This window comes from Mycteria americana, chromosome 1 (genome assembly GCF_035582795.1).
Source record: "Mycteria americana isolate JAX WOST 10 ecotype Jacksonville Zoo and Gardens chromosome 1, USCA_MyAme_1.0, whole genome shotgun sequence".
Taxonomy (NCBI): domain Eukaryota; kingdom Metazoa; phylum Chordata; class Aves; order Ciconiiformes; family Ciconiidae; genus Mycteria; species Mycteria americana.
The window spans coordinates 38,969,788-38,986,566 of NC_134365.1; the positions used below are offsets into that span (position 1 = coordinate 38,969,788).

General features: G+C 40.0%; 2 protein-coding genes across 2 annotated transcripts; both read right to left on the reverse strand.

Annotated features, from left to right (window-relative positions):
• Nucleotides 1-1,059: 1,059 nt before the first annotated feature.
• On the reverse strand, nucleotides 1,060-5,644 carry LLPH (LLP homolog, long-term synaptic facilitation factor). The gene is made up of 3 exons (XM_075495118.1): nucleotides 5,567-5,644; nucleotides 5,245-5,428; nucleotides 1,060-1,918 (listed from the first exon to the last, which is right to left on the reverse strand). The coding sequence occupies exons 2-3, from the start codon at nucleotides 5,423-5,425 to the stop codon at nucleotides 1,755-1,757; spliced, it is 345 nt and encodes a 114-aa protein (XP_075351233.1). The 5' UTR covers nucleotides 5,426-5,428; nucleotides 5,567-5,644; the 3' UTR covers nucleotides 1,060-1,754.
• Nucleotides 5,645-5,865: 221 nt separating this feature from the next.
• On the reverse strand, nucleotides 5,866-14,793 carry TMBIM4 (transmembrane BAX inhibitor motif containing 4). The gene is made up of 7 exons (XM_075495131.1): nucleotides 14,318-14,793; nucleotides 12,468-12,576; nucleotides 11,060-11,165; nucleotides 9,414-9,447; nucleotides 8,315-8,432; nucleotides 7,783-7,828; nucleotides 5,866-7,199 (listed from the first exon to the last, which is right to left on the reverse strand). The coding sequence occupies exons 1-7, from the start codon at nucleotides 14,412-14,414 to the stop codon at nucleotides 6,993-6,995; spliced, it is 717 nt and encodes a 238-aa protein (XP_075351246.1). The 5' UTR covers nucleotides 14,415-14,793; the 3' UTR covers nucleotides 5,866-6,992.
• Between the last annotated feature and the right edge of the window lie 1,986 nt (nucleotides 14,794-16,779).

The following is a 16,779-nucleotide window of genomic DNA, read 5'->3' on the forward strand; positions in this document are numbered from 1 at the left end:
AAAAAAACAAATTGTCAGCACTTAAACCCGAGAAGCTCCCTTCCACAACTCCCCAAAGCACACATTAAGCAAAATACAGCCTACGTCATTAAAACAGTAAAGAAATACAAACTGACTGTTCATTCCATTCCATTTCTGGATAAGCATAAGTATGAACCTTAAAGAACATTTTCCTCCATATTAACCAATTTTAAAGTAGTACTAATCTAAATGCTAACATATTTGATACTGAAATCTAGACCCGTTTATCTACTAAAATAAAAAAATGAATTGAGAGCAGCATCTGTTTTTTAGCAGGGGTATTATCGACTTAATGGAAATATTTTTAAAGTACAAAGTTATTAATGGCATATAATTCGGTAAACTTTCATCTATACATCTTACCAAGTCTCATTAACTGTCAATGTATGTGAGAACAGAAGATGCATTGGTATTTCCTCCAACACCTTTGTAGTTCTTTACCTGAGCAACAGAATACTTTTCCCCTAACAACAACAACAATAATAATAATAAAAACCCCACTGTATTTTTCCAGAAAAACTAAATTTTCTATCAGGTTGAGTTCTTCTTAGTGGATTTTAGCACAGTATAAGCTAGTGTAATTACTTTTAAAAGAATAAATCCTATTTCCTATGCCCAAGTTATCACAACAGACACATATCACAATTTGTGGGCAATTACAGAACGTGGATCCCATCTTGGATGAAGTTCGACAGAGGTCATGCTCTGTATCGATGAATGGTACTTCAACAGGCAACATACTGCAGGACCGGTACTGTAATTATTTCCATCCTTGAAATGAGAGACATTTTAAAAACACAAGCTTTCAGGGCAACTAATTCTTGCATCTGTCATCACATGTGATTGCCGAGTAATATGCAACCAACTGTAGCTAATCACATATAAATGGCATCTGTTACGCAGTCATGCAATATTTTATCCTATGCCCACATTGTAAAGCATGATAGATGAATACCATTTTAAGAGGAATAAAAGGCTACTGAAAATACATATGGAAAAGTAAATTCTCATTTACTTTACTAAAACTTGGAAAACGTCTTAAATAAAACTATTTTATTTCCAATCTGTGCATTTGCATTCTCTCATATTAATAATAAAAGAATCAGTTTGAGTTTCAGTTATTTAGTTCCTACAACATTTCAGTTACAGACAGCAGTGAAATACTTCTTTGTTCCAACAGCTTTCTCTTTGTGAATTAAAGTCAGACTGACACTTTGTCTTTTTACTTACAGAAGTTTCATGAAGCCTTGGTGTTGATTTCAGTGTATAATCGCTTTTAAGTTACATGTTAAAAGCCCTTTTTCGTTAATTACCAGACGTTAAAAGCAACACAAATGGGCGCAACAGAAGTAATTTTACAGAAGAATTTAAAGGATACGGTCAGTTTACAGAATCCTTTGGTTAAATTTACTAAAAGACAAGTTACATTGACAAAGGCCACAGTACAAAAAAACATTTACAGTTTCATTATTTTTAGGATTTCCTTTAGCATTTTCAGCCTTCACAATATAAAGATGAAGACCCTATTCAAAGGCACTCAGCTTGCTTTTTGTATTTAAGTTGGGCAGACACCAAGTTGGTATTGCTTTCATCATTTGCTGGCCTAACAGTCTCTTCAAAAGTTCATGCAACACAATAAATTATACTTGGTGGCCAAGCACAACAATATCATGTACTTATTTGGGATATTTATTTTGCAAGTAAAATACTCATGATCTTACAAAACTCTGATTTTACCAGACTAGGCCTTTGGCCAATTTTGACTTTTTTTTCCCTTTAACACGCTGTGCCTTCAGCTTCTTTCTCTGCCTGGAATTCATCCATATTGGGTACTGTCCATGCTGGTCTAGAAGAGTTTTTTTGTTTCGTTTATTATCCATGTCCATTTTGCAGTCATCTGAAAAAGAAAGGTATTTATAGTGAGTAAAACACATGAATCAGCTTCATAGAAGCTATTTTATTACTAGATTCACAAAAACGATACAAAATATCCCTACGCACAACAGTATTTGTACATAGAGAGCTGAAGGCTTTAAACACTGAAAGCGCTTTCCAAACCAATACAACTGCAACCCAAGAACTTCAACAGCTGATAGTAAATATGCAGAATTTTCCCTAAAGGCTCATGTCTGGGCAAAGCACCTTATTCTTTAGTCTGCCATCTGTTCCAATACTGTGTCTAAAAACATTGTGTGTGGTCTCCATCAAAAGCTGCAACCATACGGGAAAGCATAGGCTTCCTGAAACATATGCACGATTAAATACTTTTTATGATGTAATGTTTAAGATCTGTTCTAAAAAATTAAATTGACTGGAAGATGAAGACAGGTAAAGAGAAGAATAAAGAGAAAAGCTGAAATACAATGACAGTACAAAGCATGAGCCAGCGATGCTACATTTGCCTCAAAAGGTGAGCACGAGGTCAAGTCTAACATATTTAGAGACAGAAATAGAGGATTAATCTCTAGGATCGGGAAGACTGCCTGTGACATGGTCACTCCCAAGAAGCATGTCCCCAGCTAGCTAACTCCACATGAACATCATGTCTCGGTGAGACAAGACTACAAGGGGAACACCTTGATAAATACAGATTCGAACTGTGCTCTACTATTTAGTTTCAACCTTGTTTCCAAACCATCCATGTGCAACTCTAAAAGCTTTATCACGAGTTTTTACAGAGAGGAAAAAAGACTTTTTTATGTTGTGCCTGTCTGATGTTGGGAGACAAAGTTCATGAGCAAAAGGCCAATGTGCTGCTTCAATAGTTGAAGCATGCTGATAGTCCACAGGGATCTGCACTAGAGACGTGCTTGGGGAGCCCTAAGGTTGGGATACAAATACTTGCAGTCAGCAGAGAATCAGCACAGGGCCCTACTGCCTGCTGGCGCAACTAAAGGCTGATCCACATGGGACAGGCAGCAAAAAAAGTCCCAGCTCCAGAAACCTCCTGAGACATCAGAGAAACACAACATGAGGCATTCTTAACAGTGTCGTTTTCCAAATGTCACGGAAGGAGAGATGGCCTCCAACAACACAACACAAAAAACCCACCACTCCTAGAAAACCAACTCTACATATATAAGCTTCTTCTCTGATTCCTGTCCTACCATATTATGGAGGTTAATCACAAATTTTGACTACAAAAAAGCACGTCCACAATAAACGTCAGCTGCAACATTAACTAAATGAAGAAATACTCCTGGACAAAAAATACCAGTTGTTCACAAAACACAACATTTTCATCATACTTTGCAATCTCACGGATGCTGTAGGAATCAGTAATAAGAAGAAACCTACTGAAGCGGTCCAAGGACATAAAGAAAACCTTTCAAAGGGGTTAAAGACAAAGAGAAAAGGACCAAGAAAAAAAAAGTTATAACCACTTTTGACCAAAGCCTAGCCAGACCTTCCATTATTTTTTTTCCTAACAAGAAATGAAAAAACAAATTATTTCACAGTGTGCTGTGAAAAATATCTTGGAATAACACAGGAAAATGTCCCTAATATACACCTATATACTTTCTTAGGCTGGAAAATTATTCACCTATCTATGGAAAGCACATATTCTGCATGCAGCTTTCCTCTACTTCAGTCTTATAACATTTGGCGATGTGAACTCCCTTGTGTCCACAAACAGTTAGTGCTGAAAACCCTTCACAAAGAAGACACCATTATTTTCCAAAACTTGTAGCTGTTTTGTGAAACATATATTCTTAGGTATTTCTGAGACTGCTATCTCTCTACAAAGGCCAAATGAAATTGGCCACTTGTAGAAAAGTTGCCAGCGGACTTGAAGGGGGTGCAGGAATGACAGATAGCTAGGCATTTGCTTCAGAAACCAGGTTTAAGACAACGATGTTTCCTCCAGCTTCAGCGTCAGTATCAGAAGGCTGACGATGTTCCAAAACATTTTGGAAATTCAATTCTAACAATCCCATAAAAAACTTTTACATCTGGTTTATGGGACAAATCAGAACCACGGATAAAATTACAAATTATACTCCAAGCTACCCTTAATTGGGCAAGTATTTTTATATAGCATTCTATTTCCATTTTCAATATAGTTTACAGGCTCTGCTATTCAACCTCGCAACACTTCTCTGGTCTTTCCTAGTTTCTGAAACACTGACAAAACTGGCTGCGTGACTGACAGTGATTACTAGCATTATTCTATATCCCCACTGTGGTGTCTCAAGAGACTTCTGCATGCCATATAAAAAGCTCACATCAGCAATATCATAACAGCTTAAATGGCATAAATTGGATAAGCAAATAGGACTATGATTTAGTCTGGACTGCAGTTTTGGAAAGAGAAGGTGTCTTTCTGACTCCTATCCAGTATGTAGCTATTTAAAACTTTTGTTTCCACTTCCCGGGTTACTTCCCTTACAGATTACATCCTATTCAAGGAATAGAGAGGAAGATGGCATTATCTGTAGACACCTAATACCACCCACTCCCGCACCATGTGCCATGCAGCATTAATTAGCATACAAAAACGGGTTCCCTACTACCCCTCCCTTGAGACGGTCCATTTAAAAAGGGAAAAAAAAAAATCACTCTATTCTTGATAAAATCTCTACAAAGTTACTTTACATTTAGGTCCAACTCTTACATGATTAGTGTCCTCCTTAAACTAGGAGGGAAATTACATCCTATCTCCAGTTTAACAGCAAATATAATGCTGTGATTGGAACAACTGCTAAGTGATGAATCCTCATGCACCTGACGTCTTCACGAAGAGATGTCTCTCCATAAGATAGTACATACTTTAAATCAAATGTTAATAAGCTTGTTCTACAAGTGACCAGATACAATATAGAAGCTAATGTTGTGAAATGACCAGATTCAATGACGTAATAGCATCTTTTGGCTTTAGAAGATTAAGATTTGGTTTTCCAACTCACTATTCTCAACCTGTAATAATCGTAAATCTGATCATGATAGCGAAAGTCACAGGAACAATACCACACATACCGCAGGACGTCCCTGCACTTGGGCGGTTGCAACGGAAGAACCGGTATAGTGAAAAACACGCTAGAAACGTGCCGGCGGGGGCGGGGCGGGAGGAAAAGACAGCCGGGCACTCAGAAGGCGGGTCTTGGGCAACCCAGGGCCGCGTGAGAGCCGGCGCGGGCACCTAGGCCCCCTGGGGCCCTGGCCCGCTTTGCCAGCGGGGCCCTCCCCGTAACTCCAGCGCCGCCCAGCCAGAGCCCAACTTACCCCCCTGCTCGAGGACTTTCTTGGGGGGCAGCACGGTCGCCACCTCCTTGACCTCCTCCATGACGACATCCGCGTTGGTTCCCAGGATTTTCTTCAGCCTCTCCAGCTCCTTGGGTGCGTTCTTCTTCCTCTTCTCCGCCCGCATCTTCCTCCTCCATTTGCTCCTCAGGCTCTTCGCCATGTCCTGAGGGGAGGGAAGAGGGAAACAGTGAGGGCGAGGCAAGCGCCGGGCGGAGGAGCCGCGAAGGCGGCGCGGGCGCCATTACCTCGGCTGCCGGGCAGCGCGCGGACACGGGGGCCGCCCGCCCTTCCCCCCGCTCACCCCAGCCGCGCACGAGGCCCGCCGGTCACCCTCGCGCCAGGCTGCCCTGCCCGTCCGCGCCTGCGCAGGCTCACACGCCGGGCCCCGCCCCCACAGAGCTTCCCCAGCCTCCCCGCAGCACGGCGGCCTCTACCGTAACTCTCCGAGGGAGCGCGCCGCTCGGGCTCCGGCTCCCGCTCCCGGCCGCCGCCGGCGGGAGGAAGGCGAGCCCCGGCGCCTGCCTGCCTCGTGGGGCCTGCTGCGGGTGTGAAACAACGTCCAATCACCACTGCGTGTACAGGGTGAAAAATAAACACGTATTTCATCACAAGGACAAAAGTGAAGCTTTATTTTTAGCGACTGCCACACAGTTCTTAGTGAAACCCCAAGAAGAGAGAAAATGTCTCACTTGCTCAAAACACTTTGCAGTCCTACTTTCATAGCCTCAGCCAAGTTCCAGCACGGAAAGCATGCGTTGTCCCAGCTCGTGGTAGGACGCGGGACATTTCCCCAGCGCTGCGTTGCCTTTTTGCTAGCCTCTCGCTGTCAGGACAGGTGAGCGGTAACAATACTTTGACTTTGAGACTGCATACGAAGTAAGAAAGTATTTCAAAATTGTTTTTACCCTGCCTGCCGTTCCAGGATTTCAACAGCTTGGAAAGTGGCCAGCGTCATGGCACCTCTCCCCTGTCAGCAAGCGCTTGCCTGTCCAGCAAGGGTTTACAGTGCTCGTTCTCAGTGCCCTGAAGTTCACCAGTCTCAGCTGCAAGAACAGACTAAAGGTTTTCCAATTTTTATTGACAGTCCATTAACCTTAATATACACAAGTTGATAAAATGCCAGAATCCATCTCCAAATGATTTTTCAGAACACTGAAAGATAGGCAATAAATAATACTTAAATGAAGAACATTCCCTTTAATTAATACCCTCCCAGCTTACATCATCACCTGACGGCCCTTAACAAGAACAGAATACCTCTGTTAGAGACAGCATTCCATTTTACCAAACAAAAACTAGAAAAAATTTTAGCTTAGTAAAACACTGCACAATGACAAACTCAGGCTACCCTTATGTGGTACACACACTTACAACCCCAAAGGAAACATTTCCAGCAGCTACAGAATAGCAGAGAGGAGCTATCTCTGGAGCAATCAGAAGTTCGCAAACATTTTAATCGTGAATTACATCAAGTGCAAATTAAGTGATTAAAAAAGTGACTGAAATGATGACAGCGTGTTAACTACATAAAATATATATTCCAGAGAAGAACTTTAGCTACATAAAAAGGCTTTTTTTTTTCCCAAAGGAGGGATCAATACTTATGGCATGAAAAAGTAATAAAGATTCAGTCTCTAGAAGACAGAACTACACAGTCTGTAGATCATCCAAATGCTATTTAGGTACTTAACTTTATATACGCCATAGTCAAACCACACTGCTTTTGACTATTTTTTATTAAATGCTTCCAGTAAACGCAGCAGGTGTAAGAACAGATTGATGATGTCCAAGTACAGATTGATTGCAGCCAGTATGTACTCTTCAGGGGATAATTTGTGCATCAGCAAATGAGTGTCATAAATAATAAATCCACAGAACAGAAGAGCTCCAGCAGCAGCAAACACCAACTCTGTTGTCTCACTGTAGAAAATCAGCTGGAGGCAAATGAAACAGGAAAAAAAAAATTTGTAAATTTGATTTTCTTTTTAATACTAAAATCCCTGCATAATGATACGCCACACTTAAAACAAGGACACACGCTGTCCTTTTACTGTTATATACACACAAGTACAATATTACGATGACATTTCAATGTTCTTATCTCATATAGTCCCCAGTCACACAATCTCTTCAAATGAGTAAAAGTGCCTCCACTCAAGAGAGAGGAAGCTCTGGTCTCCAGAATATTAACAGCAGAAAAATTAGAAAAGCAAAATGCAACTAAACCCCAAATCTCCTTCCCATTCTCTCAGTCAAGTAGTGGATCTTGATTGACAAATTTGGTCAATCAATGCAAATACCACTTTCACATTAGCAAGAACAGCATCCAACAAAAATTTGAATTGGAAATGAATGGTTAAAAGATCACCAGCATGATCTACAATAGTAAGGGATCTGGTTAGGAATTTTCTTTCATTAAGCTATATTGGACTGTCCAAAACCTTTTTGTTATACTAGAAGTTAGTAAAAGATTTATGCTAAAGAATATTTTTTAACCTTGAACACAAGGTATCTTACCCTCAAGAAACCAGAGAGGATTAAAATCCACAAACAAGCGAAGAGGCTGAAAAAAGAAAATTAAACTGTGAGCAACGATATATTTTCTTTTAAATTTTACTTAAAATCTCTTCCCCTCCTATAAAACCTCTTCATAATATATTTGGTAAGTAAATGTCCATAATTCTTAGATGCCAACTCTTCGTTGGTATCAGCAGTAAAACTCAGTTTTATAACGCTGTCAAAAGTTATGTTCTAAATTTACTTTTTAAGAAATATTTGAAGCAGCTGCCCTCTGTCTCAGTGAAAAATCCAGGTAAACTAGTTTTTTAGTGTAATACTATGGTTTTAAGAATCATAATCACAGAAAAGAATTTCTTACCAAGAAAGCAGAACTGCATAAAATTAGTAATTTAAGTTAAATAACACTCTCACCATTCCCTTGAAGCAGGTTCTGTTGACCTGTATTCATTATCATATCTGCAAAGCTTGCTTTAAAAAAAGGAAAACTAGCTTAACCAAAAAGAAAAAAAAAATCAATATGACAACATACCCTGCTCCAAATTTGCTGAAGTCTCTCTTTGACTGCAGGGTATATGCAGTCAGTCCAAGAAATACAGCAGTAGTAAGAATAAAGGCTTGCAACACGATGGACACATCATAGAAACTCACTATAAACAGAAGAAGTAAACTGTCATTTAAAGAACAGTACACTACGGATTTGCTAAGTTATCTTTTGAGGAAACAGAAATTTAAACTTTCACAGACAGGAAAAAAAAAATCTTAACTGCAAACAAAAAAAGTAAATTATGCCTGAACTCGTCTTTGCACTTCAAAATCACGATCACAGGACTCACGGACCCTTGCACTAGCTAAGTTTGACAGTTAGCTGTAGCTTCTTAAATAGATATAACAGATCTTCCCTACTCAGAATAAAAAATTAAAAAAATAAGAAAGTAAGAAGTATTTTTAAGCCTAGATATGTGAGATCTTAAGGAAAAAGCTATCTGAATTTTTCAGGATACTGAAACAAGAAAAAAAAAAAATCACAAGACAATCAGTAAAGGCTCATAAAAGTTTTAATTAGGGGGTAGGAAGGGAAAGATAAGAGAAACGAGTGGAACTTTTTTCTTCCTGCCTTCCTCAATCTTTCGCCAACTTTTTTGCAGGAGACCATAACCCATAATGAAGAGGTTTCAACTTATGCTGGAAGCTATAGTGCAAGGTGATGCCCTGACTTTTCCGCACATCGCCCCGTCTCAACCCTGACAACAAAGTACAAAACTCTCCGAACTCAAAGTAATTCCCTTGAAGGAAACAGAGGGGGAAGACAAGGTTATTTCACTCGCAGATCAGCTCTGCTGAAAGCTGCCTTATAGGAAAGAGCACTGCTAGCTGTACCAAAAGAACGGATGGCACAACTAATTTCTCACTTCAGGTTTATACAGTTTCAGTTCTGGATCAGAATCCAGTTCCCTCCCTTGCTTCCCTGTTTCTTGCTAAACTCTCATCACTGTCATTAAAATTTTTGAACAGGGGCTTTATTATCACTTTAGTCACATCCAGGAATCTCAGATGACAATTAGTACAACATATTGGATTCCTTTTCCTATTTCTTTAAGGAATCAGACAACAGGATGGCTACTGTTTACCTGTAATGGCCACTGTCAGTGCTTCCAGTAGGGTCTACAAAAAGTAAAAACAAAAAATTATAAGGACAAAACAACCCACACAAAACACTTACACGGAGACTTCACATGCAATGAGCCCTATTCTGCTACATAATCCCAGCATGCGTTACATTATCTCTCTTGTTAAATCTTTGTATATGAAAGCATGCTTAATTTTTAACAAGAAAATGGCAATCATACTGTCTTACTGTGCTGGAAGTTGTTGTGTTACATAAAAATAATACAATATAAACTGAAAATAAATGAGAGACAATCCCTATAGAAAAATGTTGTTATCTACTCAAAGCACACAGCATTCTTATCACACTTCTTACAAACTATTTAAGGGGATATAAAATTTCTCAGAGCTGCTATTAGAAATGAACTGTTTTCAGCTTTTTGCACACTTTTCAATATTTGAAATACTTTCATCCAACACTCAATATCTCATTAGACAGCTAAGCATCTGCATCAATTTCCTTTTCCCACTCATCCTTGTTCTGAAACAGCTAACTTAAAATCAAACATATTATTGATGTCTGGGCTGAAGGCTAGTATGGGCCCTGAGTTTTTCTAAAAGGTAATTTCAAATTAAGTTTCATTACAATAAAAGATAAGAAAAGTATCTATGGCATGAACCAAGAGGTCAGAAATAACAGAACATTTAACCCATATTTTGTTTAAACCAATTTATCACACACAGATTTGAATCCTTCTTTTCCTACACAATGTAATACTTAAACTGTCATACCACAAACTCCCACACCACATTTGGCCAAACTATTACATCACTCCTCATTACAGCTGCACTTGTTGAAAGTTTTTGAACATTTTACTCTCCTGCAAGAGTTCCAAAGTCTGGAAGCACGTAACTGCATTACTATTTAAACAGTCTATTTACTCACACAGCAAATCTGTCTTCCTGTTGTATCACAAATACAATTCAGACAACTCCTAAAGCATCAAATTCCAACGGTGCTACTGTGACTTCTTTTCAGAAGACTGATTTGCTACATAATCCAAAATATCCAAGAGCAACAGTTAGCCCCTATCTACAAATTCGCAACATCGGGCAGGAGACTGAAATTTGAGGACAGCTCTGACTGACCTGCCTGTGTTGGAAACATGCTCAGAATCTAGCATCAAAAAGAAAACAATTAATGAATAAACAGATATGGCTGGATGCATCTGGGTCTCTGCTAGAGGTTGTCCATTAAACAAATAAGGTAACAGAAATACCTCCTTCTTTCCTACTGAGCAGTTTCATAGAAAAATCACTGACATCAACAGAACAACGAGAGCAGACAGATGTATTTGGAAAATATATCTATGGAATAGATCTATATATCCAATATATCTATATATTTGGAAAATATATCTATGGAAAAAAATATATCACATGGAAAAAAAAAAGCTTGGTCAACCCGATTCCATGTTCTAACACTCTTCCTAAAAAGATGCTGGAAGAAACTGAAGTAGAGGCTATCTAGGAACAACCTGTGGATAGAACCTCAAAAAATAACTCAGAACTTCGTAAGTGTATAGCCACCACTAGTTTGCTTCAAGGAGTTCATCACAATGAAAGATATTCTAGGGACTATTAAAATTGAATTTATATAAATACTTACAAATCCAAAAAGCAGGTATAAATTAACAGGATGCTGGTGTCTGTAGAGAGTCAGTGCCACGATTATAGCCAAAGATCCAAATCCAGATATCAAAACCAAGGCAGGTCTGTAAAGTTTCATACAAAAAAGTCATCAAAATTAAAATAAAATATCTGGAAGACTAAAAAACAGTTTATATAAAACCAAGTTTTAAAGTGATCACCTAGGTAAAGATACTGCTCCATATATCCAAAGTAAATGTAAAGCAAGTTTTACAATAAAACTGCTCTAAAACATACCACCACAGATAATCAGTTAAGAATAGTACAGTCACAAGTAAAGACAATTTTTTCATACTGAAGCTGAAGATTGCCCAGGAATCCATCACCTGGAGATGAACTCGTATGAAGAGGAAAATCCATCTGTACTAAACTAACAGTATTAAAGCATATATAATATTTTGCCTATTAAGAACTCCACATTCAGGGAACTGTTTTTTTATAAGCACTGAATACAACAAATGTGGGCACTAACTGCACCAAAGAAAATCAGTACCGATCAGTATCGCTAGAATTAAACCATTCAAGCAGCCCTCCAAGCAAAAACTGGACCAAAATCAAACACAAAATCACAACAGTTCTAAGTGAGCAGGATGATTTTAAATTATCAGATTCAAGTAGAAAACTGTAGTTTTACAACTTCTGTGGTATACACTATAGCTTATACAGAAACTTTCATATAGTGTTTGATGCTCCTTTTTTATTCGGGCTTTGAAGTGAAAGTAAAAGCAAAGTCTGCAAGCGCACTTGAGGGAAACCAGAAACTGGACTCAGTGCTCTCCTCCTTTCCCCAGTTGTTCTTTTCCCCTGTCCATTCACCACAGTTTGGTTTTTGAGACTTGTTTTTTTCTCATGAAAATCTGAGAGGCAAAAAGAAGCAAGCCCACAGGAATTCTAACAGATTAGTTTTCAGGAAAAAACCAAAAGAAGATGGGGGAGGGAGGGAGGGAGGGAGGGAGGGAGGGAGAGGAGTAAGACATGATTCAGCTTTTCGGAACAGGTACCTATAATCAACAGCATTCCAAACAGATTCTAAAAGCAGATACTCAGACCATAAAAAAAGAAATGTCAATAATTGAGATGTTCTGCAACTGATGTATAGGTTTTCATAGCGTAAATATTAAAATAAGCACTATTAATAAAGTATTGATTAAAATAAACTTTAATGATAGTAATAAAATAAATTTTAATAATAAACCAAGGAGAAAAATATCAGAAAACTTATTTCCTAATCAGGTTACAAAATTTCTATTACAGAATCAAAACACAGGGTATAAAAATGATCAGGCATACCGAAGTGTTCCAGAGCAACAAACTACATAAACTATACTTACACACGATAAACAGTCCTACTTCATTTTAGTATTTACCTTTCATAAACAAATGCCTGCACTCCAGTAGAGTACAGAAAAATGGCAGATGTGACTGTGGTCAAAAGAACTTGAATGGAAAGAATGCTGTAGACTTTCCGTAGAAAAGCTAGAATAAGGAAAATAAAAATGAAATCACTTTTGAGTTACACTTACAAAGTTCAACAGTAAATCAGATACAAGTTTTCTATTTGATATGGAACCATTAGAAACTCCTCAGTCAGTGAAAAAGCACAGAGCAAAGTGGTAAGAAGCCATTTTTCCTAAAAAAGACACAGTATTCCAGCAAAATTACATTTATTCCTGGACATCATTATTTAAACAATAACAATGATGACAAAAGAAATACAAAAAACATTTGCAAGGAATTTACTTCAGACTATTTTAAAAACTACAGACATCTAATCTCACTAAGAACTTACTAACTATACCTTTTCCATCACGTTACTAGTATCTAATCGACCTAAATGAAGAAAGGTTTACTTGGAAGTTCTGTGGGAGACAGAACCAGCCATAAAAGTTTAAAAAGGAAAAACTTTTACAGTAATATGTATTTGATTGACTTTCTGCCATGTTAGATGTTGTTCATCATCATTTGCAACTTACATTGTACTGAACGGATATCTGCAGATACAAACTGCTAGAAAAAAAAAAAAATCCCAGAATTAAGCTAATAGGCTTCATAATTCTAGAATTATGAAGAGTGAAGAGTGGTTCAGGACATACAGATATATCATACAGATATTCTCTGTTCTGAATGGAAGGAGACTAAGTCCATTAGGCAAAATGCTCTGAAAGGAAGAATAAGCTTACAGAGAAAATAAATTCAATCTTTAATAGCACAGCCTAAACAAGTTTAAGAGCATATACTATGAGAAGCTGAATTACCTGCTTACAGCAGGTCAAGTTAAATACACTTGTAAGCCATGAGGGGCTGGGGCCTACTTTGTCGTAGAAAGTGAACAAACCTAGTAGCAGCCTGCTAGCCAGCACTGCCTCCTCCCCATGTTATATAAATGCATCAGCAATTTTGCTAATGGCAATACCTCTTTCATATTTCATATGGCACCCTTTATTTTCCAAACAAGATAAAACTGCTATTTTTTACAGGAGGGGTCTCCTGTGTATCAGAAATATCCAATATATAATTCACAGCACACAGCTGTTTTTATTCCACGATGTAACCAATAACACTATAACTATTTCAGCAGAATTACTGATTAGACACCTTCTATAAGAGCATTCAATGCATTTGAGACCTGCATATTAACAGCAAAGCAGTATTTCATGGCCACTAACTTGACCTTATAGCACACAAACGCTTCAGTGGAAGAGACAATATTTTAACACCTCACAGAAAAAATTCAAATCCCTCAGTCTCCTGGTTTAACTACTGTAATTATAAGCACCAATGCTAGCTTTTATACATCTTATGTATCTTGTTTGGGCTTCCAAATCCACCACTTTGGGGAAAATCAAGTCTGAATCTACAGGGGTTTAATCCCTCTGATAAAAAGACCTGCCCGCTATACACTGAAATAACATCCAGTCTTTCGCCAGCCACTGATCTTTCTCTCCCCTTCCATGCTTAACCTGGACTAAGTGACGCCCTGGCTCCCCACTCACAGCCTTTACCCAGAAGGTTAAAATACTGCGCAGAACCTGAATTCAGCTAAACGCCACAGGCGACGGGGTTAACGGAGAGGAACTTGTAGGGAGCACTGGGGTACGACACCCCTTTGACCACCCAGCAAGGGGAAGCAGCAGGGGCCACTCCGCAAGGGCTGGGGGGGCCTCGGGGGGGCGACTCGTGGGCGGGCGGCCTTACCCGTCCCCGCCCCAGTCCCTACCCATGCGGATGTGGACACTGGCCGAGGCCACGTTGGTGCCGTAGTTGAAGTCATCTTCGATGGAGCTCCGCGGGTAGAGCTGCTCCGCCGCCGCCATCGCCGCCGCCAGCAACGGCCACAACCGCCCCGCTTCCGGGAGAGACAATCGCACCCCGCACCGCCGAGCAGGGCCCTCCGTCGAGCGGCCGAGCTCGTCGATCGCGGCTGCCCGCCTTCCCAGGGGGCGCTGTGCGGCCGCCGTGCCCCGGAGGCGGCGGCGGGGCCTCAGCGCGGCGCCGGGCCGGACCCGCCCGGCCCTTCCCCGCTGTCGCTGCAGGCGGGGCAGAGTCTGCAGCGAGAGGGAGGCAGGGCTGAGGAGAGCGGCGGCGGCGGCGGCGGCTACGGGTGGCGGTGCCAACGGCTTGCAGCGTAACGGCTGCCGCCGGGCCGCGGGTGGCCGGTGGCTGTGGGACTCGGCGTGGTGTGCCTGGGCGGGGAGTGGCGAGACACCCGCGTCCTTCAGCTTTTACGTGGGGGATTTGCATGAGTAGAGTAGGATTGGGTTTCCTGTGAAGATGGAGTTCATAGATTGGGTTTCCTCTTCAGTGTGCCGGCATTACCCACTTAGGCCTGCCCTGCGCATGGTTCAGGATGGCTTGAGGAAGCGTTGTGTTTGTGTTTATCTTAAACACCATTTCCTGTGTCTGTTTTAGGTCTGGAGAGGAAGTTCCCGTGACTGAAAAATCAGCCCTTCTACTGGTTTTCACCTTTGATTCACCTCTAGCTGCTATGTGGAAAGAGTTCTCCAGCATCTGGGGCTGTCAACAGCTGCAAACACGTAGCTGCGTTCAGCAGTAACTGATAAAAGAGGCTTTGGGTGTTAGTGCTCACTATCAGCGTATATTCCACTAGAGACAAGTTTCACTTCTGTAAGCCTTTAATGCAAAGTAGAATTTTACTCAGGCTTTCTCCTAGTTTTGTGTCCAATCCTTCAAAGTAAACTCAGTTTAATTCAGTAGGACACAAAGATGCTTAACGTTTCTCAGGCGTTGTGTAGCACTTTGTACAGTCAGACTTTGTACTTGTGGAATTGACCCCCAAAAGTTACCCAAGATGGCAGGTGACATTTAGGAATCCACAAAAGCTAAGATTTTGGGATGTGGGATGGGGAGTGCAATATGTTACTCTAACTTGTGAATATCATCTAAAGCATGCCAAGAAACTGAAGCAATAGACACTTTAAAAATGTATGTAATAGATTAGACTAAAAGTGCTTATAAAAGTTGGAAAATAGTGGCCTCTACTGTATTCATATTCTCAAGGGAGAATTAAATAAATTATATGATTCTGTGATGAAATAATTTTGAGCAAAGTTCTTTTACTGAGTTGGCCTAAGATATTACATTTCAGTTGCAGATACAAAAATTATGAACATGACTTTATATTCTGGGAAGTATTTATGGTTTTCCTAATGTCATTTTGCATTTTTAGTTGCTGCAGAGCAGGATCTTTCAGCTTTAATCCTGAATTTTGAGATTTATGCATTGTTTGCATTGTATAGTAAGTAACTGTTTTGAAATAATTACGCTGTCTGCTTTCTTGCATGTACCTCTGCAGAAGAACAATGCCAATGTTCTCCCAGAAGAAGCATTTAGAGTTCTGGACGAGCATCCAGTGTTGCCTTCTCCTAATACGTGCAGTGCAATTTTCTTTAAAAAGCCTCTTAGAGAGGGCCTCAATTCTGTGTGAGAAACAGAAAATTTCAGAGCATTGCAGTAGAGTCGACTCCTGCAATTTGCAAATAGGCTGAGCCTAGAGAAGACTGAAGGAGAGACGTAATAGTCTTTGAAGACTTCATAAAAGGTTGTTGCAGTTCTCCAGCCGTGAAGAAAGTATCACGTAAGAGATAGCGTGGCTTAAACTGCAGTTAAGGAAGATTCAGGGTGAAAAGTTGAGAACTTTTAAAGAGTAATCAAGGTAAAGCTGTGGAATAGTTAGCCTGGTGTTTAGGCACAGGCTGGGAGATAGGAGATTGCAGAAAACAGGCATGTGCACTTCCATGCACCCACCTCCTGTGTGGAAGATGTTAGTCTGATGTAAGCCACCAAGAAACAGTAATGGGCTTATTCAGAAAGGCAGGAGACAAAGCAGCAAATGATTCAATGATGCTACTCACGAGCACAATCTGCCAGAGTTGTGGCAGATGGGAATGGAAGAATTATTTACATCTGCAATACTGATAAAGCCTGCAATTTTCGTGCCAAAAGAGAGAATCATTCTTGTCTTAAGATCTTCTTCTGTTACTTGCAGGCGCACACAGAATGCACTGTGCAGTGAGCAGTGCTTTGCAGTGACTGTACTGAACCAAGGTTTAATAACACCAAGCCTGGCTGAGGGCTTTCAGTGTCTTTGCAATTTTCCATTCCTCACTTGGGAAAGTATACCTTATAAAATGCGAAATATGCCTTATAAAAAGCAAAGTA

Coding starts and splice junctions, on each gene's coding strand:
- LLPH (XM_075495118.1), bottom strand. CDS start 5,425: ATGGCGAAGAGCCTGAGGAGCAAATGGAGGAGGAAGATGCGGGCGGAG. Junction 1,919..5,244: donor GAAAGTCCTCGAGCAGGGGG/GTAAGTTGGGCT, acceptor TTTCTTTTTCAG/ATGACTGCAAAATGGACATG.
- TMBIM4 (XM_075495131.1), bottom strand. CDS start 14,414: ATGGCGGCGGCGGAGCAGCTCTACCCGCGGAGCTCCATCGAAGATGAC. Junction 12,577..14,317: donor CAGTGTCCACATCCGCATGG/GTAGGGACTGGG, acceptor TCCTTATTCTAG/CTTTTCTACGGAAAGTCTAC. Junction 7,200..7,782: donor TCCTCTCTGGTTTCTTGAGG/GTAAGATACCTT, acceptor ATTTGCCTCCAG/CTGATTTTCTACAGTGAGAC.